General features: G+C 40.9%; 1 protein-coding gene and 1 long non-coding RNA gene across 3 annotated transcripts in view; one reads left to right on the forward strand and one right to left on the reverse strand.

The window, feature by feature from the left end:
* The window catches only part of zgc:165507 (uncharacterized protein LOC561188 homolog), a 15,404-nt gene extending 966 nt beyond the window's left edge, over positions 1–14,438 (reverse strand). Inside the window, exons 1-5 of one of the 2 annotated variants that reach the window (XM_061668028.1) lie at positions 14,297–14,438; positions 7,277–7,517; positions 3,875–4,018; positions 2,028–2,816; positions 1–1,458 (exon numbers count right to left, since the gene is read on the reverse strand). The exon at positions 1–1,458 is cut by the window's left edge and continues 966 nt beyond it. In XM_061668028.1, the coding sequence (XP_061524012.1) occupies positions 1,184–1,458; positions 2,028–2,816; positions 3,875–4,018; positions 7,277–7,493 (1,425 nt within the window). In that variant the 5' untranslated portion in view covers positions 7,494–7,517; positions 14,297–14,438 and the 3' untranslated portion in view covers positions 1–1,183. Of the gene's footprint in view, positions 1,459–2,027; positions 2,817–3,874; positions 4,019–7,276; positions 7,518–8,128; positions 8,261–14,296 lie in introns of those variants that run through there. The other variant, XM_061668029.1, reaches the window with a different exon arrangement.
* On the forward strand, positions 14,134–26,303 carry LOC133397304 (uncharacterized). The gene is made up of 3 exons (XR_009767588.1): positions 14,134–14,383; positions 19,188–19,335; positions 25,832–26,303. It is a non-coding gene; the product is annotated as an uncharacterized LOC133397304 (long non-coding RNA).
* Positions 26,304–27,090: the final 787 nt, after the last annotated feature.

Below are 27,090 nucleotides of genomic sequence, written 5' to 3' on the forward strand. Positions count from 1 at the left end.
ACACAAATGCTTTGGGAAATGACTAATACATGGACGGTATTTGGTCAACAATAGCACTACTGGCTTTGAGGGAAATGCATCAACAGCACAAATTTCAATAAAAGAGTGGGATTTTTATTTTTCCCCCCAAAAACAACATGGCTACATTTGTAGGACCAAAGAGAAAGGAACTGAATTTCAGGTATAAGCGTTAATGACTTCAGAAACAATAACTTTACACTACCCGCCTCATTCCTTCAATTATATTTAAGGCTTTTTTTGTTGTTGTTTTTTTTATTAAACTGTGCACTTCATTAGGCAAAAGGAAAAAAATAAATGTGATCCAACTCAAAGTGGGAGAATAATCAGAATTCTTGATACTAGATCTCTGGGGAGTGCCTAATGAAGTGTCCACTCAGTGTATATTGTTCAGTGTTATGCATATGGTTTTGGTCATTATTACCTTACTAATAAGGCCCACAAAAGAGAGTACATTCGTTCATACGTTTCTTCTGGAATAAGTGCAGCTAGATTATACAATCGAAGCAGCCTACCGGAAGGATTGTTATGCCCAAGGGTTCTCTAGAGGGCGCCAGAGGAGGATGTTGAGGGTGCCAGTCATATTGAACAATGAGGAGAGCTTGCATTCACTTTCCTGCTCTTCTACATTTTAGGGCTTGCCAGCTGTCGTCATCATGGACAACCAGTCTGAGGCGTTTTAAAGCTTTAAAGGTCGTCCGCCTTTAGATGAGCACGACTTCAAGACATAATCAGGGACAGACGTCGGCCATTTGCAACACAGTTTTATGCCTTCCTCATTTACCAAATGTTGGATCTTTGAGGAGTTGGTTTTCTATGGAAAAGTGCAACACACTCTATGTTTGGATTACATTGGAAGACATGTGAAGAGCGACAACTTGGCATTTTCATGCTCATTTGTCAGATTTCCACTTTTTATGATTGATGTGTGACATTTTTGACATTTTTTCGTCTGATATATATATATATATCGAATCCGATGTGAGTCTTTTTACATACATGAAGTATCTTACACATTGTTCTGCGCACTTGTTGGTTTGGCAGTTTGGAGGCGTTGTAGAGGACCCTGAATAGAGCCAGGTGGCAGACCGCGAGGCACTCTCTCGGCTTGAAGATCAGTTTGATCTTTGCCGACAACATTAGGAAGCTTAGAGAAAAAATAGTCTTACATGTTGGTCTCCCGCTGCAGAGGCTCCTGGCCCTTCTCTTCATCTGACTCTTTGGTGTCCCCCGAGGCCAGGTTCTCGGCTTCTGTCTGCTTCCGGAGCTGGTCGGGATCCTCCGGCCCGGCAGGCTTGTACTCCTCAAGTTTGCGCTCGCGCTCCAGGAGCCTGTAGTTGATGAAGTTGCCAATGAAGAGCCAAATGCTCGCCACGATCACGACGGCGCCACAGCAGAAATACATGATCTTGTAATTGTTGGTGACATCTACCAGCTTCCCTGCACAACAACAAAAACATTTGAATTAAAAAAAAAAAAAAAGTTAATTGTAAGCATCTTAATAAAACCATGAATCTAACTGCTGAAAGGGACTGACTATAGTCTATTGTGAGCTTTGAGAACATTGATTGTCATGTTGTCAATAGGTGATTGTTATGCCCGTCCCCATTTGGCATATAGAAAACACACAACTAAGCCAATGTCTGAGGTGTCCCAGCACAACCTAATGAGAGCATAAAAAGTGTATCACTGATGTCATGTTGTGGATACATGATGTCGTCTACTCGTGATGGGTTGTTTTGCCCAACTCAGGTTGGCATACATGAAACACGCACAAGACAAAACATTAGCTTCCCCAGAACAACCTAACAGCAGTATAAAAAGTGTATCATTTATGTCATGTTGTTGACAGGTGATGGATTGTTATGCCCATCATTAGTTGGCATATATGAAACACAAACCAGCGAAAACATTAGGTACACCTTTCATCCCACCCTGTATTTCTTGAGTGAAGCACTGTAAATACTTTTCAGATGCACTGTAAATGAAATTAAAGTTAGATGTAGTACCTGCTATTGGTGGCCCGAGGAGGACTGGGCAGCACTCCACAATGGTGGTGAGTCCGACCGCGCTGGAGAACCTCGGCGCCCCGACCAGGTCCACGAGACTCTCGAAGAGCACCGAGCTGACCATACCAAACGCAAGGCCGAAGAACATGGCGTACACCACAAGGCCGGTGTAGGAGTTGGCAAGAGGGCAGAGGATGTGGCACACGCCGTTGTACAGCACGGCGAAGCTGAAGAAATACTGAATCTTGGGCCTGACCCAGCGCGTGTTAGCCAGGAGGCCCATCGAGGGTCTGGCGACCATATCCACAAAAGCCAGAATGGAGAGGAGGAAGGCGGCGGAGTACTCATCCACCCCCATGTCTTTGGCATAGGCCGCGAGGAACACAATCGGCGCGAAGAAGCCGAGGAACATGATGACGTTCCCGGATAGGTAGATAAGGAAACCGCGGTGTTTGAAGAGTGACAAGTCCAGGTACTTGTTGACCATTTGCCATGCCGTGCGCTTTTCCTTCGCGCTCACCACTTCCTCCTTTTTCATCTTGGAGGGCGGCGGTCCCAGGGGCCTCATGAGCGAGCCGGCTACGCAGCAGTTCAGCAGGAGGCCGCCCAGGATGAGGAAGCTCCCACTCCAGCCGAAATGGTTGAAAAGGTACTGGTTGAGCGGGGCCAAGGAGCTGAGGAACACCGGGCTTCCGGCCATGGCCAGCCCGTTGGCAATCGGACGCTTCTTATAGAAGTATTTGCCAATCATGGTTAGAGCTGGCTGCAGGTTAAATGCCAATCCAAATCCTATGTGGAAAGATGATATAAGAGACATTTGCTTTGCCATCTATGTTAATAATCATCATGAGGGGCGTTGACGTAAGGTAAGTCATCAGGGTCTCTATTAAAGGTTGGTCCACAGTTGTCAAAAGGGTTTTTGTCGACAAGAAAAATATTAACTTACAAGAATATTTAATGTAAAAAAAATTATATTTTCTATAATCCAATTATTTTACTCCATTTTAATTTGAAATTTTAAAATAACAAAAGGATGTGGAAAGTGCAGTTTTTGTGATTAGAACTCACTGTCAGTCATTAACATTTACATATGCAACATTGTTAAATCAAAATTATTGCCAAGTTCATTTCATATAAAAAAATATGTACATTTTAATATCGAGCTACCAATTTAATTTAATCTAAAAAAAAAATCACATATTTGTATATATTTATATGTATTAAAATCTAATTAAATTAACTGTGCTGTTTTGCAAATGCATAAAAAGAGTTATATATAAAAACTAACAGGTAACAAAATTAGGAACAAAGTCACGTCAATAGTAGTATTTATAAAAAAAAATAAAATAAAAAAATAAAAAAAAATAAAAAAGAATGCTCAGTTTTTATCAATACCTGTATGCCAAGAAAGGTACTAATTACATGGGTTATTCATTTTTATTATTTTTTTGTTAAAAAAAAAAAAGAAAGAATGCTCAGTTTTTATCAATACCTGTATGCCAAGAAAGGTACTAATTACATGGGTTATTCATTTTTATTATTTTTTTGTTAAAATACATCCAAGTGTAACGTATGTGTTTAACAGGAAATCAGATTTAAATGATGATGATACAGGAGTCTAGAGGAATGCAGATGCATATAATAAGGTTGTCGGGGAATTTGCTCAAATGAGAGTATGATATCATGAGGTGGATTCATGGTCAACTCGGCATCTCAAAGCTAAAAATACACCCTGATCACATGAGCCTAACGCGTCAACAATCTTACTTCTGGTTTATATCCGGCTGCCTATTTAGAGGCAGAAGCTAATCAAGGGAACTCAGTTAAGTGGATTGTGAGGGACTTACCACCAATAACGCCGATGCAGAGGTAAAGCTGCACCACGCTGGTGCAGAACGAAGCCAGGGTCATGCCGACTGCACACAGGCAGCCCCCGACCATGACGATTGGTCTGCAGCCGTAAGTGTTCACCAGAATGCTGCTGATGGGACCTGGGACGAAGACACAAAAGATCAGAACGAGTAAATCTGGTTAGAACTAGAAACTAGTAGGAGCTCAGCCAGTCAAAAAACAATGCATTCGAAATCCTGCGCGTGTCACAACGGGTGAGGATCTTCATTTGTTCGGTTCAACTCATTTTCCAACCTTGACGAAAAAGTTCCCCTCATTTGCATCCGCAGCAGTGATTGGAATTCTCGGGGGGCTCTGTGAGGCGACTGAAACGAGGAGCGAGGCCCCCTGAGCCTGCACATTAATTTCCTCAGGAAACAGAAAAAATCTCCTGCCCAGACCCAAATTTCATATAACCATATGGATCCCCAAAAAAGGGGTGACCCACGCCGAAATGCATGTAACATAGTTTGCTTCCACAACAATTTCATGCGAGGTATGGAGCCAAGCAACTTTTAAAGCTATTTAAAGCCTACTGTAAAAAAGTGCAACTCACATTGAAGTTACATGGTACAAATAGTGAACCCTCACCATCTGCGGAGGTTAGGAAACAAGCCTTGATGTGAATAGCAAACATTTTCAAGTAATGGCAACATCCCCCCCCCAAAAAAAAATTGTTTTTATAACTGCCTATGTTAGTTACCATAATCTCTCTTATATAATGCCACAAACGAGTTAGAAACTTCCACCACTGCCAATAGTGAGCCGCACTTTCCCCTCCATCATCTTGAGGGGTTTTAAACTGCTTTCTCTGACGTCAACCCCACAAAGAGCCACACCCGCTTGTCTACTGCAGCTCACATATTTTTATTGTGCCATTCATAAAAAAAAAAATAAGATAAAATACATGGACATCTTCTGGTATTTATGTTGCTTGTCATTTTAACACAAAAGCGAACCATACAATGAAACGTGGAGGTGAACTGTCATCATAATGTAGACCGGATTTAAGAGATAAGGACTGTTGTCTTTGTTTCAATGCTCCCTCACCCAAGGACAACTCACAGTCTCTCTGTCACACTCGCTCTTCACTCTCTCTCTCTCTCTCTCTCTCTCTCTCTGGATTAACTACACTGATCCCACACAGGCGCAGTCTGCAGCTTGAATACGTCACTATTCAGCAATGCTTACCTCACACAACTGCCTACTGAAATGCCAGGAAGTTGAAATGCGTCCAACCCATTTTCTTTTTACTCTTCTAACCCTGCCTAAACTATCAAAGTAGTGTTATATATCTTATTAGTGAGGTTGTAGTTTGCAGTCCTGTATAACTACGCATAAAGACAATGGCTCCTCATGTGACTTTTTTCCAGACCTGAACTAAATTGTGCAGGTAGACCCGATGCTATGCCTGGTGAAGTAGTTTATAAAAAGTGTGCAGTGTGTAATCACGTTTATGATCTCATTGTTGGCATTCTAAATCCACGTCTGCAATCTGCATACCACAATCCTCAAATCACTGTGCCTTCAGTTTATTCAATCTCTTGAAGGATTTTTACATGGGATTACCATCCATCCACCCTTTTCGATACGGCTTGGACTCACTCGGGTCCCGGATGAGTTGGGAGCCTATCCCACCTGATTCTGGGTGAGAGGCGAGGTACACCCTGGACTGGTCGCCAGCCAGTACAAGAAGTGGGCTTTTTAATCAAGGCTGTCCAAAGTCTGGCCATAGAGCCAATTGTGGACCGCTGCACATTTTTTTATTGGCCCACTGTGAATTGTAACTCATTAAAAACATGTTCCGTATCAGATGGTGTTATTGTGTGTGTTTTTTTGTTATTAAAAAAAATTAATATTACAAGATATAACACTACACTAACATGATTTCAGTTACATTTTAGGATAATGGCATTTTATTAAAAAAAAACAAAGAAGTTACATGATACAAGATATCACATTTTAAATTAAAAGCACAAAAAATATATATTTAATGTTACAAGATATCCCACTTATAACAATAATTTTTTGCTTCGTCGACTATAACACAAAGGTAAGAAGACGGCTTTTTTTTTTTTTTTTTTTTTTTTTTTAAACTGCTGAGCATATGTTGACCTCCAGTATAATAGATTACTTCCAGTATGTTTCACAAACACAAGATGACGTGGCTCTCCTCTTGCTTCCATTTTCCTGTATGTGCATTAGCCCTCTGTGGAAAACGTTTGAAAATCCTGACTTTATATTATGCATGTTGTTTCCTAGGAATCTATAGCATCAAAATGGAAGTGCAGTTGTTCCAGCAGTGTGTTGTGACTCAGATTTAGTTACTGTCATGAGACAATGACCTGGATTTTAAAATTGCATTGCGTGACTGAGCTAACCATAATGATCAGTCAATTACAATTCACTTCACTGATGTAACACGGTCTGCAATCCCTTTCTGTTCATCTGATTTTGCTCAAAATATGCTTTCCGTCGGTCTTGCTCCACTCACCTGCTGTATTTCCCACTTTGGCCTAAGGCCTGCAGCATTGTGCGAGGCGCCGCCACAGCTGCCATCTGGCCACATTGTAATCCTCCTGTCACTCTATCTGCTGTGGTTATCACCATCTGTACCGATCAACAACGGGGGCCTGGAAAGACGATTCCCTCTGTTGTGGATTAGCATCAACTGCATTTGAGCTGCTAACCCACTGTACATTTGTCAGTATAGTAGTAGCAGTGTGTTTAGTCTTCAAGTGAGTAGTTCATTTCGATTGACGTCCGTGTTCGGTTTCTTGTTCCGTGTGTCTGTTTACACAAAAGCTCTGATTACAGAGTGGCTGCGTGATAACGAGCAACCGCATTTGACATCCAGTAACATAAATCCGGTTGATCAGAAATTAAACAAATGATTTATTAGATCACATGATGGGGGTGTCATGGTGTGCATGTATAATTAAATCATGCAAATGCCCTGTCAACAATACTTATATCTTCAACATTAAAACTGTGGGATTAACATAAAAGAAGATTGGCAGAAAGGACCTCTTTTCCCACAGACACACTTCCAAGAAGAGTGGAAGCTTGTTAATTTCCTATAATGGCCACCAATCACCCCAATACTTCGCTCACACAGCTGACTGCTGGTAACTGCTAGCTGCTCAATGCAAAGGACAGTAAGTGCCATGTGGAAAACAGATCACTGTGAAGTTTCAAGGCAGATATTTTGCTTTGAATTTTCAGTTGATTAATCGTTGCAGCCCTAATTCTATGTTTTAAACTAATAATATAGAGGCAATTATAAACATTGGTTCCTAACCCCTGCGAATGGCGACTGTTCAGGAGTGGAATTGTGGTGTCAACATTCCATAACTGACCTGCGGCGTACATGACGGCGAGCATGATGGAGGAGATCCACGCGATTTCACTGTACGAGGCACCGAAGATGATCTGGATGTCCTTGAAGAAGACGGTGATGGCTTTGGGGAAGGCATACGAGAAGCCGATGGAGATGAACGACGCCAACACCACGGCCCAGCCCCAACCGCCGTCTGGCGGGGGCACGGCCGGGGGTCCAGTGACTGGGGGCGGCATCGCTGGACCAACACTGGCTCCTCACTGCAATGAGAAGAAATACAGCAACTGTTTCGCTTAATTTGTGCTTGGACTTCTGCCAATGTAATAGTTAATTTTTCTGTGGAGGGGTGTGGAATTTACCACAGAAGAAATAAAGTAGTAAGTTGATCATTTGATTATTTGGAAAGCACTAACCATAATAGATAGTAGGTATGCATGATTGCTACTTATAGGAGGACCTCGATGATCTGTCATGGTGCTATAAATAGCCCAGGGTCGACATGAATTTTCCAAGCTTCTGACGTGTTTTTGAGTGACGAGCTGTTGCTTGGTCAATTTTTTTGCAAGCCAAATTTTGCATGACACACGTGCTTCAGATACACCACCGCTTGAATGAAGTCAATTTACCACTGCAATAGGGCAAACTCAACAGCTGCATGGCACACATCAGACCCATCAATTTCCCGCTTCTACGGGATCCGTGTGAACGATACAGACGAATAAATCCAGACTATGGTTACGCCTCTGATACGGTACGTTCCCAGGAATGCAGTGCAAAAGCAACTATTGACTTCATTCATTTTCCCCAGTGAACATACGTGAGGTGCTGTTTAAATTGCAATCACTAAATTCAAAGGACACAAATGGCTGACCGTTACAAAGTCTTTTATGCCCTTCAGGAAACCACCAGCAGTAACGAGCTGCACAAGAAGGGAGGGGTGGAGGAGGCATACCAGCAGTTCTGTATCCTGGTGGAAAGCATGTCCAAACACTGACCTACAGTAATTACTGCTTCCTTGCTCGGGTTATGTGCTCACTCCTACCTGTGACTCAAAGTTGAGCCCCACCCACGATTCACAGTTGAGCCCGCCCCGTGCCCTTGCGTGCGGCAGTGGAAACTGGGCGGAGGTTCAGCATTCAGATGTATGCAGAGCAAACAAAAAGAACAATTGCGTGCGGCCTCGCATGCCGTCGCGGTGAAGCACAATGACCATGCATTTATTTACTCCGACACAGATGAACACAAAGGTCTGTAGCTGCGCTTTAACTAAAACGCCATCGTTGTTATCTTTTGCATTGCTGAGTCAGATGTGTTTAGTCATGTTTCCTATAAAGCACAAGACCGCAACCAAGTTAACATGGTTGTCAAACTTCAACATCAAAATCTAGCACAATAAAACGCATAGGTGAAGCAGCTAAAGGAGTTAAAGCAGTTAAATATTAGGCTTTACACGATCAGCAGGTTTAAAAAACCGATAACCAATCACCGATCTGATCACAAGCTGGAGCAATGTGTCTATTTACATGACTTGTTCATTTATTGTATATACTTGTGTACTGTATGACTTGTTCATTTATTGTATATTCTTGTGTACTGTATACCGAGTACTGTATCTTCAAATATATTCTCTAGCATTTTAGACAAAAGTTAAAACATCAATGACCTCTAAGGGCCATTCAAGGATTGGCCACTGACATAAGTTTTGGTCAAATCAGCATTACAACATGACAGAACTAATAGGTGCTAACTTACTGTAATTAAATTACTTTAACAAATACTGTTAATGACATGCCAACTCTAACTTTCTCACTGTCCCAGCTATATGGACGGGTGTTGCCCAGTTTCCCTCAGTTGGACTTTTCTATTGTTTTGCTTTTTCAGCATACAATGCTAATTATCGGCCGATACCGATCACACGGATCAGATCGGCGTAAAGTCTATCTACCAAATATATATAGTACTCGCTTGCCATGACATTTGGTCAAGCAGAAAAACCAATGGTCAAGTCATACAATCTTCCAGCAATGCCATTCTCTTGGAAAAAGTGCTAATATTTTGAGGGTAGACTTTTTACATTGTTAAATTGTTAACTTACAAAATAATAAATAAGAAGTACAACTTTTGAAACAAACATTGAATCAAATTAATTTAAAGAAAAAACAAACATAACATACAATTAAATTACATTAAAGTTCAATCAAACTATTTTTAGTAGTAGTCAAGAGGAAGTTGCCATTTCACAACTGCGCCCACGAAAAAGCATGGAAATCAAGCCTTTGCACAGATGTCTGAGCGTACCTGTGAGAATACGGAAGCCACCATTAACACGATCAGTTTCCAACACTTACTGTATCGTTGATATAAAAAGTCTAAACCTGACCTATAACTTGTACAACTCAACTGAATTAAAACATTATTTTGTCACACGGGGCAGTAAAAATAAACAAGTGAGATAAGGTGGTTGCACACGTGTGCACACATTGCTGTAACTGAGGATGTGGCTGTGTTCCGAATTTAGCAATCACATTCAAACGCACATTAAATGGGAGTCAGCAAACACCTGCCATCATTTTAAAGGGTCTCCGATTCCCCCCAAATGAAGTTCAGCAGCATTTTAACAGAGGTATGTCGACTTTTTTTTTTTTTTTTTTTTTAAATCTCTATTCTTTGCCTGATACTGCTGTACCTTCATGTGAATTAGTAGAAGCCATGGTGCCAATAAAAATATTGACCAAGGCCTGGAGTGATTTCAAGACAGGAGGCCAAATTACACCAAAAATATATATATATATATATATATATACATAAACCTCTATTTGCTTTAGGCAAAAGTCTTCTTAGACAATTTATACTCATGTGTCAAATAACTGTTTACTTTCTATCACATATACAGATGTATTCACATTATATAGCTATATGTCAACAGATTACAGGGTGTCTTCAGCGCCAACTGTTTCAGTGATGAAAATGCAAAATAGCCACAAATTGTTTAAGAAGCTTACATTGATGGATTTTGACTATGAATATACAGTATGAGAAGCACAAATTTGGTTTTTGGTTCCTGATCACACATATCCTTTATGCACTTAAAGGTCAGAGGACAAATGTTTTCTTGATAACTCTAGAACCCCTTTACAAACCACATCTGCCATTTCGAAGTGTTTATATGGCAGATATACAGCAGTTAAATCGATAAATATGATGCTGAATGCGCCTTGTGCTTTTTGTATCCCGCGCCTTCCGGTCTTCGTCTCTTTCCGGCGCTGTGACTGTCACACGAGCCAAACATCCTGTTCATTCGGCGTTGTGCGCTATTGTTCCACGCTGTTCTTCCCGTCCTTGTATATTTGTTGTCGTATGATTTAACGATGTCACGATGGTTTATTGTGTGGCATTCGGTTGTACAAATGGTTCAGGCAGCGGCAAGAGTTTTTTTTTTTTTTTTTTGGCTTTCCAAGTGAAGAAGGAATACGTGACCGGTGGATCGTGAAAGTCACTCGACAGGGGAAGAAACGTGGGCAGCTATGGGTGCCTAGCAAGCATCCCAAACTCTGTGCCGATCACTTCGAACCGCCGTGTTTTGACAAAGCATTGGATACACAGGTGTCGCTAGGCAGAGGCTGAAACCAACTGTGGTGCTATTCCAACACGTTGCTCGCCGTCGCGTTTAGAGTGTAGCGCGCTGTGTTTGGCAATTGCAACGTCACTTCTGGTAGCCCTTGCGGTGGAAAGAGTAACCACCCCCCGGTGTCTTGAGCTTCGGGTATGTTCGGGGAGGACTCAATATGCGTCCTAAAAACCTCATTTTTAGCTAAACTGTGGTTGAAAAGTTGCTGGAAGTTATGTGCATGTATTACATAACATATAAACAATGCAAATATGAATTTTAACTGACCCCATAACATCTTTGTCATCTGACCTTCAAGTAGTGAATGAGGGTGAGCAAAGTCACCGTCTTCTCAATCACAAAGTCAACACTCGGCTCAAGTTGTGTTGTCATCTGCTACCAGTCACAAGGTCAACCGACTTGGAATTGACAACCTTGAGCCAGAATACAAAGATTAGGATGAGGCAGTAAAGTCAATGTCAAAATGTACTCCCCTCACTTAATTAGGTCACAATCTAAGGAGATCAAAATCAGAAATCTTAAAGGATGGAAATGTGATTATGTAACAATATATTTAGTACTGTTGCATATTTTACTTCTTTCACGTAGTCAACATGGTTCATCTCGTGCAGGAAGTGACAAAAAGTTCAGCCTGTGGCTGTGTGGTTTTGAGACAGAGTCTTCAAATTGGATTGGTTGGGTCAAGATACCCTACTTTACTTTATTGTACTTCTGTCTACATGGCAAGGTCTGTGGGTGTTTCAAGCTTCATTTACCTGATGCAAACGTCCTGGAGTAACTTGATAACCTTCAATTATTTCTGAGTGTTGTGACATCACGGTGGGTCACATGAGAGCGGGAGGGATCACTTCAAATGTTTGAATTTGCCTAACTGGTACTGAACGATTGTGAGGGTTGTTACAAAATTAATAACTAACAAGTGCCAGGGCGGGTACATAACTTGTTGAGAACTAAATTATAAAAAAAAAAAAATTGGCACTCCTCCTAAGACTTTTTCCCTTGCTGGAACATATAAATGGCATCCAAACAAACAGGTGTTGTAAACCCTGGCCAACTCTACAAAAGGAAACTCGACCTCTAACAGTGAGCGGTGGTGGGCATTACCCTCCTCAACCCCCGAACCGACCCGACCCCCTTCTGCTCGTCGCCTCCATCCAAGTCGCATGGTGATGAAAGTTATGCCATGCTGCCTCGAAGGTAATCTCAAAGTTGCCTTAGACTGGCAGTAGAAATAGCTGGCTATTAAGACCATTAGCAACTCGCACTCACGCTGGAAATGCACTCATCCATAGTCAAAATTGTTAAATGATGATCGATGATTAATGTCCACTGAAAAAGCAACAAGTCGCGCTTAAGAAAAAAAAAAAAAGAAAAAAAAAAAAAAAGGCAACACCCGTTCCAATCAATGAGATGAAAATAAACAGATGAGTGGATGCTTAGCCTCCAAGTGTCTGTGATCATGCAGACGTAATCAATGCAATCTGAAGGATCAAAACCAAAGTTTCTCTTTGCGGGGGAGTACAGGATATTGTATATTTCCAAGTTCTACATCAGGTGGTGGTAATGTTTGCACAAAGCTGATTTGTGTTCACAACAAACTTTCCGCAGGGTACACACAAACAGGTTCTGATCTGGAAACCTGATCCACTCTGCCCCCTTCCCCCCAAAAATCTACAGCCTAAAGTAGACGGAACAGAAAATCAGCTGACAGTCAGCTGCCACGTCTGGTAGTCTATACACAGACTCGCTTTAGAGGATTTAATGTAATTGTTGCATCACAGGTTGAAACCAGACAAAATTGACAAAACTGTCCTATTTGAACCATTGTAAAACAGTGATGATGGTCATAAAGATCAAGAAAGCCATCAGTCAGGCAAATAGTTTAGCGAGATGGCAAGTTTATGTAAGCTTTTCTGCAGAATATTTCAAAAACACATTTCCTCAAGATGAAGTCATCAACTATGAATGGGGGTCATTTCAGATTTACCAAATTAAAATGGGACTAAAGAGGCCCCTGTGGGAACAAATGACACCCATAAATACTACAATATTCAGACAAAGCCATAGTTGCAGTCGGTATTATAGTGAGGCTACGTAACAGTAGGGTTTGTTCATACATTTAGTGTACAGACATGAAAGTGTAAACAAGACTATCGCCAAAAACCGATATGGCAAGCAATTTGAGCATTTATTCGATATCCCTGATATCCAGTTTCCGGCCTCTGCACTTATAGGCTCTCCTTGTCCTCACTAGTGCGACAATTCGGCAAACCAGTTGGATATCGAATAAATGCGCAAACAGCTTTATGACAACCCATTTAAGCATTCATTCAATGCTCTACTACCTGAGGTATAAAGATATTGTCTCATTTTTTTCTTAACGCATTGTATCAGATCGGGAGTCGGTATCAGCAGATACTCAAAATCGAGTGACACAAGACTTAGGTGCAAAAAACAAACAAACAAAATGTGATCGTGTAGCGCCCAGATGTCAACTTGTGCCGTTTTCTTTGTTTAAAAGAGGCATGTGAGAATCCCAACAGTTACACCTAAAATATGAATAATCAGATGGAAAATTTAGTTGTGAGTCCAAGGTTACTGTGAAGCTCAAAAGGAGTCAAGCAGCTTCTGCTCCTAGTAGCACAAGTGCTAATTCCATCCATCCATCCATTTTCTGAGCCGTTTATCCTCACCAGGGTCGCGGGAGCGCTGGAGCCTATCCCAGCTATCGTCGGGCAGGAGGCGGGGTACAGCCTGAACTGGTTGCCAGCCAATCACAGGGCACATAGAAACAACCAACCATTCGCACTCACATTCACACTTACGGGCAATTTAGAGTTGTCAATTAATCTACCATGCATGTTTTGGGGATGTGGGAGGAAACCCACGCAGGCACGAGGAGAAGATGCAAACTCCACACAGGCGGGGCCGGGGATTGAACCCCGGTCCTCAGAACTGTGAGGCAGACGCTCTCCAGTGGCGCACCGTGCCGCACACTGCTAATCCCTTTATATACAATCAAATGATCAAAGCACGTGGCATATAAATGGATAAAACAGAAAGAGCAAAAAGTGATGAATCATGTGATGCAGCTAATGTAAGGATAGGGACACGACCAAAGCCAAGTGGACGTGAGCTCCAAAAATAGCAGTATTTAATTAACTAATGCCTTAAATGATGATGCCGGTGGGATTTTCCAGCATCAGCAACACGTGAGAGCGCCATCAAAACGTTTTCCAACACCCACAGAGAGTGACTTAAAACACTAATCCTCACTCTTTTGGATACGCTTCTCATTCATGCTGCCAATGCGGCCCACCAGAAAATCATAAAAAAATCAAAACGCGAAAACTCGGTGAATGCCGTGTAGAACATAAAGCTCCACTCCACGCGTGTTAATCGTTACTTTACCTTCAAGGGGAACGAAGGTGGCGTTTGCGCGTGCCCGCGGACCGCAAGGCTCGGTGACCTTGGAGGAGAAAGATGCCGCTGCTCTCTGTGAGTGTACAATGTGCGCTTGTGTGAGTATGTGACGACTGTTTGAATTTCCTGTGTGGCGTGACGTGGCCTGGTGGCGCTTGCAGCAGAGGGCGGTGCTGTTGCCTACGTTTGCTATTTCGGAGCCACAGGATCGCCACGCCACTGATTGCATCGTGTTCTACTTCTACTGTACTCGACTGGAGTGTTGCACTGTGTACTCATTCTCGGCAGCAGTCGCTCCGATTTAACCAAAGCGAGTCTTTTGTTAAATTATAAATCTAACATCACCCCCTCCATCCTCACAAAAAAAAGACTCGTTGATGCTATTTTGTAACGTAAAAAAAAAAATATATATATATTTTTTTAAATACATATATATATATATTTTTTTTTTTTTTTTTGAGTGAGACCAGTACAAGAGTACGGGTGTACTAAAAAAAAAAAAAAAAATCTTCCTTTCACAGGAGAGAACATTATTCCATCACAACCAATCATAGCCATACTTTGATGCTGTGAAAATGTGCCCCCTAGTGGCAGTGAGAAGCACCCAAATGATGCGTGCAATAAAATGAATGAAATGCTGTATATGAAGATAAACATAAAAAAAAGAAACATGTATATGTATATATGGATTTTAACACAATAGCTGACATTTAAACAATCTACATTATATAAGTATCAGTTTCTTCAGTGTGCTATTGACAGGTATATGTTTGAGTAAAATGGATAAAATGTTGTATTTAATTCTATAAACTACAAACAACTTTCAAATTCCAAATACAAATCTTACAGAATTCATTTATAGAAAATGGTCAATATATCCAAAAATACCACAGTTTTGTCTCGTTTCCCCCCCAGAGCTGTCCATATACAGACAGTCCTGTCGTGTGCAAAACCTTTAACATTAGATTTGTCATATTAGCAATGCCATAATGCTCATATATAACGGCACACGACTAAGTCGAGCACAGACTTCCACCAAAGCTGAATTAAAAGCGTTGTATTTGTGTGTCTGTGTTTTTTTTTTTTTTTTTTTGGGGATAGCAGGGTACTTGGTTCATGAAGGATGACTTACGGACAGGAGGTGCAATTATGATTCCGAGAGGCTGGGTGGTTAAATTGGTACCACTCACTCAAATGGTGAAAAAGAAAAACATTACTGTATCAGCACCTCCCTCTAGATTTCCACCACTATTTATTTACTGGCTTGCAATATCAAAATGAGTGCTGTGAAAAGGGTTCAACAGGAAAACAAACCTATAGTGGTGCCCTAAGACTTTTGCACAGTACAGTGAGGATAAGCGGTTCATAAAATGGATGGATGAAAAATACTGTGTATAATATTGAGTCTGTTTTGAATACGGCACTTATATTGGATGCAAGACACTATGCAAGTGTACCTAATGTTGTGGTCAGTTTATGGTGCATGTGATTACTTTGTCAATCGCGGGATGTTTTCATCCATCCATTTTCTGCAGCGCTTGTCCTCATTGGGGTCACGGATGAGCTGGAGCCTATCCCAGCTGACTGGATGAGAGATGGGGTCAATTTTGTACTTGTCGCCACCCAATCGTAGGGCACGTATTCGCAAACAACCACACATTCACACTGATTTACAGTTAAATTGACGTACCAAGAGACAAACGGAATATTTCTATTCAGCAACATGAAAAATGTATGCAGCATTGTATGTGTCTGTAACGTGTGTGTGTGTGTGTTATATACACTGCTATTCCTGGGACAAACCTAATCTGCATCACTTGAGTTTATCCAGCGGGATTAATCCAAAAGGGTCACGGTGGATCCTTTGCGTAAGACTCTATAGCTAAGTTTCCAAAAATAATTTAAAATCTGGTGTGGAAGACAAACACAAGCACAACCATTTTGACTTCATGCATTTTCATGTGTGCATTCATGAAAATTACTCCAGTAGAGATACTAAATTTATCCCAAATCCATGACGTAATGCCAACCAAAGAAAGTGGAATTCCGGATTACATGCAGCAAAAGTAAAATTACTGGATTGCCTTTAAGGACAGTGTGGATTGATAATATTTGAATTCAAATAAGGTTATCCATCATCTCTTATATTTACGTCACATGACATTACTACATTTAAAATGACACCAATAAAAGTGGTCATTAAATGGTCACAGCAGTGTATTTATGCCTGTGATAGATATTGCTTGAGACGGATATACATTCCATTCTCATAAATTTGATATCTCGGACATGCCTGGAAAGATATTCATTCCAATAAAACCTCAATGTTTAAAGTTGAAGGTCCACGTGACCTCACAAAAAATGTCCTCTGTCAAGTATTTTTATGCTAAACAATGACAGAGAAGTTTTATTTATTCTAGAAAAGGTCAATTTAATGCACAGTCCGTTTACATCGTGGCAGGCTCTTTAAATCTAGGCTGTGATCCTTCCCATGCTCCTCACTGTTTACATCGTTTGTAAATATGATAGCTTTCACGCTGCGGGTAAAAACACAAACAGAGTTGTTGGAACCCTGCTGTTCCAAAACAGTGCAATCGGAGACATAAGACGGGCTGTCCCTGTCGGGGTCAGGTTGGAACACGTAATTGTTTTTTGTATTGTTTAGTTTTTTGTTTTTTGACAGTTGAGAGCGTTAACGTAACATAGGAAGTCAAAAACAGCTTTTAAGTAATCTGCTGCTCTTCATATTCATTCAAAGCCCTCAAAATAGCCAAACACAACGCTTTGAGTGTTAATACAACACATCCCACGACTCAAGACATTGTGTTATTGTGCACTCTTACATACTCAATGTAAAATTCACATCTGCTATTTTCCTGTCTGTATATTTTTCTGTTTGCTATTTTCATTTCTATATACACTAAGAAGACAAGATAATGTACAAACTGATAAACTTTATTTTATTTTTTTTGGCAAACATTTCATCATTCTGAATTTGGAGCACATTCCAAAAAAGCTGGGACATCACCTTTCCTTGCACCAACACTCCGTAAGCATTTGGGAAGTGAGGACCCTAATTGTTGAAGCTTTGTAGGTGGAATTCTTTCCCATTCTTGCTTGATGTACAACTTCAGTTGCTCAACAGTTGTCGTATATTGCGCTTCATAATGTGGCATGCATTTTCAATGGGAGACAGGTCTAGACTGGTCTAGTCTCGTCCTTGCACACCTTTACTACGAAGACACTGTTGCAACACTTGCAGAATGTGGCTCAGCATTGTCTTGCTGAAAGAAGAAGGGATGTCCCTGAAAAAGACATTGCTTGGATGGCAGCATATAGTATGTTGCTCCAAAACCTACAGTGTATGTACTTCTCGGCATTGATGGTGCCTTCACAGATGTGCAAGTTAGCCATGCCATGGGTACTTACATACCCCCATACAATCACAGATGATCCAATCCACACAGTCCTTTTCTTCTTTGGCCCAGAGGACACAATGTCCGTGATTTCCAAAAACTATTTGAAACGTGGACTCATCAGACCACAGCACACTTTTCCACTTTGTGTGTGTCCATCTCAGATGAGTTTGAGGCCAGATAAGCCGGTGGGATTTCTGGGTATTGTTGATATATGGCTTTTGCTTTGCATAGTAGAGTTCTAACTTGCATTTGTAGATGTAGCGATGAATTGTGCTCACTGGTTTTCTGAAGTGTTCCGGACCCCACGTGGCAATATCCTTTTCACAATGATGCAGGTTTCTAATGCAGTGCCGTAGAAGGGATCGAAGGTCATGGGCATTCAATGTTGGTTTTCGGCCTTGCCGTTCATGTGCAGAGATTGCTCCAGATTCTCTGAAACTTTTGATGATATTATGAACCACAGATGATGAAATCCCAAAATTCCTTGTAATTGTACATTGAGAAAAGTTAAAGTGTTGGACTATTTGCTCACAAAGTGGTGAACCTCACCCTATCCTTGTGAACATCTGAGCCTTTCGGGGATGCTCCTTTTATAAACAATCATGACACCACCTGTTTCCAATGGGCCTGTTCACCTGTGGAATGTTCCAAACCTTTTTTTTTTTAAGGTTCCTCAACTTTCCCAGTCTTTTGTTGCCCTTGTCCCATCTTTATTTGTTTGGAACGTGTTGCAGACATTAAATTCAAAATGAGAGCAAAAAAACAATAATGTTCATCAGCTTGAACATGAAATATCTTGCCTTTGTAGTGTATTCCATTGAATACAATTTGAAAAGGCCTTTTTAATCATTGATTGGGTCAGTCATGTAATTTCATTATTTTATACCAAAAAAACCTTTTTGATTTAGGTAAAATTTTGGACCAACAATGGAATTCTTTATAACAGTTTAACATTAAAATAGTTAATAGTTAAATGAAAATATATCTTGTAAGTGTATAATTAAAGATGCTCATCCAGTACATTACCCTGCGTATTCCCACAATACAGTAGTGTATTGTTATTGGGTCCACTGACATATCCAGACAGCAGGGGTCGCTATTCTTTCACCACTGTATGGACCAAGTTGTCCTTGAATGGAGACACAGAGGAGACCTCCCCAGTCAGTGTTTATGAGATTTTATGAGTAGCTAAGATTTTTTCCAAATGGATCATAAAAACATACAATCCAATTTATGTTTAATTTTTGTGTTCGGGACCAAAGACAGCGCTAGGATTCGCGAATAATCATGAGAAATATGGTTATTGTAGTTGAATGAGGGTCAATAAACCACTATGCACTGGTGACAGAACAGAAGAGCAGCTCTGTTCGTGTCGAATATAGACATTTCCCCCCCCCCCCCCCTCTTTGTGTGTTTATCACCTGATTTAAAGCTGTGTTATTTTTTTAAATGGTGCGAAGCTGCCTGACTGATGAGACCACCGAAGGAAGAAGCTCTTTCCACACCTTGATGTTTACCTCTGCTGTCAGCTTGTTTCCACAAGGCTGGCGAAGGAAGGACCCAGCTGCTTGCGGTCAGGGAGCGACTGGAGCTTCTGAGGAGGCGGGGGTAAGGCCGCATTCTCACCGCAACACCTCCCTCCGGGATGGGGTCTGTCCAAGGGAAGCGTGTCTGCACATCCTGCAAACACAGCCATCAAAACATGACATTGTTATGAATATGCAAGGAACACAATTTCAGTATTGCTAAACACCCACAAAGACACAATATTAGGTACACTAGCAAAAATCTGTCTGCACCTGATGTTTTCATTGTATTCATTTGACTGAAACTAGACAAATGCCCTATTTTCAAGTTTCACAATGGCTACGTATAAAAGAATAAAACCAAAATAAAGAAACCCTGTTGACTATTTTGCATACAGTCCATTTTAAGTTCCTACTGTAATCTAGGTTTACTGGGGTCAATTGCGTTCGCTTTCCTTATTTATCTTTAACTTATAAACAAAGGTTCTGAGGGACCAGCCATTGAAACCCAAACTTCAAGCCGTGCATGAATGACGGGCATTGTCGAGCGCCAAACAATAGGTAACCTAGCGGAGGAGGGTGCAACAGCAGGAGATACAACTTGAATGGGAGTGGCTGAGTTCAGTAAAAAGCGTTTTCCCCCTACAGAGAACCTGTATTTCTACACTTTTCATTTTAACAAAGGAATTCCTGCTTAAGTGGAAATGGCTTGCTGTGGATTACATTCAGATGTCAAATCCTGTTAATATAGTTATATTATTAAACTAATTGATTTAATCGATGCAAAAATCATCCTTCCTACACAGGCTTTTTTCTCCCTTCAGTGTCCACGCAAAATGAGTTACCCATGAACAATACCTTGTCTTCGGGTCATTGTTTTACATTCTAACCAATGTCTGACTCGGCCGCCATCAGAATCAGAATCATCTTTATTTGCCAAGTATGTCCAAAAAACACACAAGGAATTTGTCTCCGGGAGTTGGAGCTGCTCTCGTACGACAACAGACAGTCAATTGACAGAGAACACTTTTGTGACACAAATACATTGACAAAAAAAAAAAAAAAAAAACAGTCACTGAGCAATAAAGGGTTGCTCGTTGTCTGGTAATGCCGGTACATTATTATTATTGTTTTATTTTATTTTTGACACTTGCGCAAAAGAAGTCTCCCCTTGTGTATGTGCTTTCACCACCACAAATGCTTTGAAATCCTAATTGAATAACCCTCAGAGATGCATAAAATAGTCCTTTGTGGACCTGTAAACACTACTGTAAAGCCATTACTGTGTTCACACCACACAATTTGGTATTAAGAAGACCGAGGGTGGAATGTCCATGCTGTTCTTTTTTGAAAGTATTATCATATTTTCATTTGGCAGACTACGGTTTAAAAAAATATTTTGTGGCAAAAAGAGGTACTCGCCCTTGTCTTTCTATTCAACAGTCATGTTTTTTATGCTTTTCAGGTGGTCTGTTGATGTGCACAGATCATTGATTTAAATGTGTTGATGTGTCCTGCGACCACCCCCGCTGTCTACAGTCCAACTGTTTGAACAGCTGTGCTTTCTTTATCACTGCTGGGACCCACCGCTGGTCCGAGCTGGCAGGAGGGGTAAAAGCGAGGCGTGAGAGAGAGCGTGTGCAGGTGGGGGCTCCCCGCGGGTAAAGGAGGTCCCGCTGTGGCGTGACTACCGTCTTGTTTACCAGAACTCAGCTGTAGTGGAGGCTGAGACACACAGCGCCACTGTGTTTCAGAAGATCTACAAGAGTGTGGCGATTGCAGTCGTATCGTGAAGAACATGCATGACAACTTACAGGACAGACTGGGGGTCCAGTAGCAATGAATATCTGGCCCTGAAGGTGCAAGACACACGAACAAATTCCATATACAGTGGATAGAAAAAGCATCTGGAGGGAATTATAAATAGTTTCAAAACCTTCAGGCTGCTCCAAGAAAACTCAACATTTGTCAGTCTGCCATTTGAACAGGGGTGTGTAGACTTTTGGTATCCAATGTACATGGCTAATTTATGGTGGTCAAGGTAACTGTACATTTTTTAAGGTAAAAAATAATTACAGGTAAGTTCCCAATGTTATGTCAAGAGTCCAAAGGTAGTATACATAAGAGTACCATTTGAGTAAAAGGACAATTTACACCTAAAGGTTCAAAAATGTGATTGTGAGTGGAGACATTTTTAAATTGAAATAATAATCATGTGAAATTTGTATTGCGCTTTTCAAAGATGCTTGATGATTACGAGTAGCCTTTATAAAGAAGAGAAATAATTACATTTAATTGTAGAAAAAGCCACCAACCTAGAGTAGTTTTAAAAACAAGAAAAACAAAAAAAGAATATTTTACATTTGATTTGCAATTTTATTTCGTCATTTCATTTTTATATTTTTATTAAAGATGATTATGTTAACAATCAAAATGAAATTTTTTTTGTATGCTTTCTAGGAGAACAAGCAAATACTACCAGCTAATACTGTCCCATTGTTCTATTACTTTTTTATGAATTCAATTAGAACATGTAATTCAATGTATTAAAATTAATAATTGACAATATTAAATGTACAACATATATTATGTTTCGAGTTGGAGCAAGGCAAGAAAACTGTGAGTGCAATAAGCCTCAAGAAAGTCGAAACTTGTTACTTTTAATTGATGCCTGATGTTTGTATGCCACAGACGCCATCGTTTGAAACATGAAAATGGGATTTGAGTGTGACCATATGAGAAAGGTGGAAACACTTGCGTTTTCAGTGTACGTGAACGCTTTGTTCCGAGCGCTGAGGGTGTCTTGAGACCTTCTGCTCTTATTTTGAACCCCATGATGCAGTCAGCCTCTTAAGTAAAGATGAGGCGCACACAGATGCTCTTTTAGATGATACATTAATGGTTATGAAAAATAAACAGCAAATGTGGTCGTACGCTGACCCTTTTTACAACAATGCAATATTAACTACAATGTGGTTTTGACTTTGCTTAGTGGAGAACCACGCACACAGTCAACCACCAGAGAATGTTGTGGTGTAAATGAAGGTAGAGTGCAAAAGGTCGATGAGGAAGTTAAATTGGATATTGAATGGAGTCGTCAGCCTTCCTCTCAGCGTTTGGCACTTTTATGAGCGAATAAAAAGCACAGCGCTCCAAAAAGGACTAACAAATAGAGGGTGATTGGCTTACAAATGAGCTGCGATTCTAATTCAGGGTGAACGGTAATTAGAATCAATACTAACCTCAAGCTAATGTCCTATATTGTCTGACCTTGAACCCAAGGTGGATGCATGTGTGCTGCGATTGTTAGACCTTTTCCCACTTGAGAGAAGTAATATTGCTATTGCTAATGATTTCCCTATTAAGAGCTAGATTTTCCTTCACACTGGGGTCAAGAGCAAAACGGCGAAGTCGAGTCATCTAAAAGGTTTTTTTTTGAGTCAATGAGAGCATGCATGTGTGTTTACATGGGCCTGAAATTATGGGGCGAAAAGCCATATATGTTGACAAATGATGGCCATCAGTCTCTTGGTCAGCACCCTCCGTGGCCAAGTCAGTCATCCCATTAATTATGAGATGCAGACATCCTGCGAGAGCCCCACACATTGCTTCATTTATGACCCGTTCACACAGCAGACATTTTGTTTCTGACTCAGGGAGGCGTAATTGGCGGCGGCCACACAATGCCCACCTTAACATGGGCCACTTTCGAGCCTCTCAGCTGCCCGTCAAATCAACCCCACACAGGCTTAAGTACTGACAACAGCGACGCTGTTCTCTCTCGGGTCAAATGCGCCTGTGTTGTGCTGAGGAGGGATGTTTCGGTAAACACGGTTCATATTTGCAACGCGTGCAAAAAGGCTTGACACTCTTTGAATATCATCATAAAATATCATAACGTGAACTAGACAAATGCATTAACACACACTCACCGATAGAGACAACAAGTCAGTCATGACCTGCTATGTGTTGCTAGGCACATATTTTGGGGAACGCTCTGCTTTCCCAAGCAAAGAAGATTCATTGATTTTAGAGATTAATTCGAGGTTATTTGCAAGAACGATTTTTGAGGGAAAAAAATAGCTTAGAATAGCGAGGAGCGTTTACGTTGCAACAGGAGTGATTTATCCACGTTGGAAACATTTGACTCGAGGTATGTGCTTCCAAGCCTTAAATATTTCAGGGGGTTCTTGTAAATTGTTGGTCAGTTTAAAACGTTAAATGTTAATTTATTAAGTATCACATTCACATATGTTTTGACAAACGGGACATTTTTCCATGAGGAAGCACTGGTTTTCACAATATCGGTAAAGGTAAAAATATTGATTTCTATTATTCCAGTGGAAGTTGATGCAAGGTAATGCTTGGGGGGGGGGAACTCACTGGAAAAAAGCTTGTTTCAAAGCTTGTTTGGTATATGGACAAGTAAGGCAAATCCCTAAAGGGGAAAAATAAAAAGCCCCAATTTTTTTGAAGAAGGGCATTTTCATTTGCTTTTTCGATAAGCAAAGGGAAACATTTTTATTAATATTTGATTTCTGTGATTACTGTGGAGGCCACAGCGCTCAGCCCTGAGATAACGTGATGAGTTTATTTCTACCATGTGTGTTAATTTCACCCTATAAAGTATGTTAGGATCAGGTGGGGCACTGACTTATCTTTCTCCATTACCGGTACTTGGAAATCAATGTTGTGACGCTTGAAGCTCGTGTTCTGTTTCAAGCAACCTCCGCGCCATTGTTCATGATTTAATAATTGCCTTTAAAAGTATGCTTTAATGTGTGACACTGCGAATATTTTCCGAACTGTTAGTGAGGTTTATAAAAGCCAGAAAACACATGCATATTCACACATACCTTCCCTGACACTCCACCCCTACACTGTATGTTTGTACTGGAAGTCACCTGGAGCGAGGCATGCTGGGTAGGCATTCTATTCTGAGTATAATTTCTGGCAGTTGACCACGCACAGCATTAGTCGCCGCCAAACATCTGTGTGTGTGTGTGCGTGTGTGTGTGTGTGTGTGCGCTTCACACAGACCGCGAAGGCTCTGGCACACTCCAGTCCGCATATCATACAAACGATCCGAAGGATGGTTTGGAGGTGCGCTAAGGTGTGGACGGGAGGCGTTTGGCAGCCAAAAAAAGCATATATCAAGCCGGCGCCGCTGTGCCCAAACAAATTCGGCGGAGGATAGCGTATATGATTTTGTTAAAGAGAGGAATGTGGGAGCTGGTGTGCATCGTATGTTGCATTGAAGGTCGTGAAATGAAGGGTGTTGCTCGTGGGGAAAGGTGAGAGGTGATATGACCTGAAAGAGGATAAATATTTCCAAGCAATACCTTCGTCAGAACTTGTAAAACTCAAAACACCAATACATATAACACAACTGCAGGGTCGCTCCTCGCTAGTGTACCGTATATAATAGTAATATATACTTTTTTAAATATGACAGGAGGAGGGTACTGTAGAAAATATTGTAGCAAGAGCTTCATAAGATCTGACTGTCTGTGAAGGTGCCTGAGTGTGATTGGACTGGAAAGAGGAAGAAAAGCTTGCCGTGTGTCTGCGCGATGAAGGCTTCAGCGACATTAACCCTTCATTTTCCTCAATAAAGAAGTTCTTGATCGAACACAGCCTGTCTTTGTTTTGTCATCTAAGCAGACGCTACAGTTTATTGTCTCTCTTTTCACTGTTCCAGGAGGGCATCTGGTGAAGTCCGTGACGGCCGACGTTCATCAGCTCGCGTTAGCCGATAGCTTTTTAAATGGCCGTTCATAGCCCTGGTGCTTTTGGTATATTTGAGGATAGGCCTTTATATTTTGCAAATAACCGTGTTACCCGTCTCATTTTTATTAAAATCGTTTCACATGCTTGAGGCACCGCTGTTAGTTTACTGCACCAACTGACCACCTGTTGATTTCAGCGAAGCGTTTGTGTTATTAATCCCAAAACACGTGATTCCCGATTAGTCGACTTCAAGTTATAATCGTCACCGTGCAGTGGTTCAATCGACGCATCGATTCATCGACTAGTTAGTTCAACCCCTCGTGGCAATTGCTGTGGAACAGTAGCAGTCGTTTGGAGCTTGACATATTGTATAACTGTGTCATTGATTGTGCTGTACTTTTGTGTGTTTTAATGTTTTAAATTAAATACAATACTTCACTAAGGGATTATAATCCCTAAAGGAGAAATAAAATATACACTCTGCTGTACATTCAACATAATTAAAAAAAAAAAAATCTGTTGATGTGATGTGTTTGGAGCCTGAGCATGTGTCGCCACAACGGTGTTTTTGAAAATGGCTCTTTTAACGTTATCAAGTAAAAGATGACAATCTTTGTAAATGGAAGGAAAACTTGTTCAGTGTGCCATTGAAAACAACTGGCATGCATATTATAGCGTTTTCCAATTAATGGGGATTTTGGAAAAAAAAAAATTAAAATAACGTATGCCCCTGTACTGTACCCCTATTTCTGGTTGTAGGATTCCAAGTAGTTTTAAAAAAAAAAAAAAAAAAAAAAAAAAAGCTGTATTACTTGAAAGTGGCTGCTGTCTCTCTGATTTTGCTCAAGTTGAAAGCGGCGTCGGAAGAGGAGGCCATGAGGAAGCAATCCATGTGAATGCTCTCCAAAATCCTGCAAAAGTCCACAGGGATCTAATCAATCACTACAAACAGGCAAAAGGACTCCAGCATGCCATTCCTGCCCCGGATTCCTGCTGGGATGATGTTGTCTGTTTGGTTTTTTTTCCCTGCAGAGAGAGGTTAGCTCAGTGAAATGCTTAACGAATGTATTATTCCACCCATAACTTGCCACACATGTCAAGACGATAATTAACGTAATTAACGGAAGTGTTCCTCTCACAAAGGTTGCGTATGTCATTGAATTAAAAAAAAAAAAAAAAAAAAGCATAACAGAAGGAAATGACAGTGAGTGCAGTCGATACATTGTTTCAAACCCCAGTAGCACAATCCAAATGTATTGATAAATTTACAAATAACTGGAGCATGAGAAAAATGCTGCAAGGTGTGTACTTCACTTCCCATTTGACCGCCCCCCCCCCCACTTTTTTTTTTTTTTAAATACAAATGAGTTTGGCCCACCAGTCTCACACATCTAAGCAGCTGTGAGCAAAGCCATAAACCATTCACAAGACCCCCTCTACCATAAATGACCCGCTTATCACCCATCACCTGCATTGTGGAACCAAACAGGACAGCATCATGCGTAAACGGGTCAGTCTGCAGAGGTGTCAAAGTGACTTGTCAAGAATGTATATTGGAAAGTCACAATAGCTAACAATGAAGTGTAAATCCATTACAGTTAACTGACGCGGAAACCAGCCATTTAAGGGAAAGAATATTATTACTTACAATGTCACTGAAATAAAAATACTACAATGCTAAATAGTCAATGATGTTGTGAATTTATTGACTTAATTTGATGATAATTATTGCAAATTTAAGCAGTCACATTACTTTTAAATACATACTTTTAGTTCTTCCCCCCCCCCCCCCGAATCAACACGCAGACGCCACCTTTGAATTAATACAGAACCCAATACTAACGCAATTCAAGTTTTAATCAGTTGCCATCACGGTTTGTCACACCTGCGTCCGCGTGTCAAGAGACTAATGGTGGTTGCGTCCTCCCAGTGAAAAGGAAATGCCCGCAAAGAGTGAATATTTGACATTGGTTAACACGAAACTGTCAGACACTTTACCCGGGAGGGGGACTCCGCATCCATCCGGGCGTGAATATCCTTGTGAAGGGGCCTTTTAATGTGGAAATTAAACAGAGCACACACCGTTTTACATTGTAAATGTATGTTT

The sequence above is a fragment of the Phycodurus eques genome, chromosome 22 (assembly GCF_024500275.1).
Source record: "Phycodurus eques isolate BA_2022a chromosome 22, UOR_Pequ_1.1, whole genome shotgun sequence".
Taxonomy (NCBI): Eukaryota; Metazoa; Chordata; class Actinopteri; order Syngnathiformes; family Syngnathidae; genus Phycodurus; species Phycodurus eques.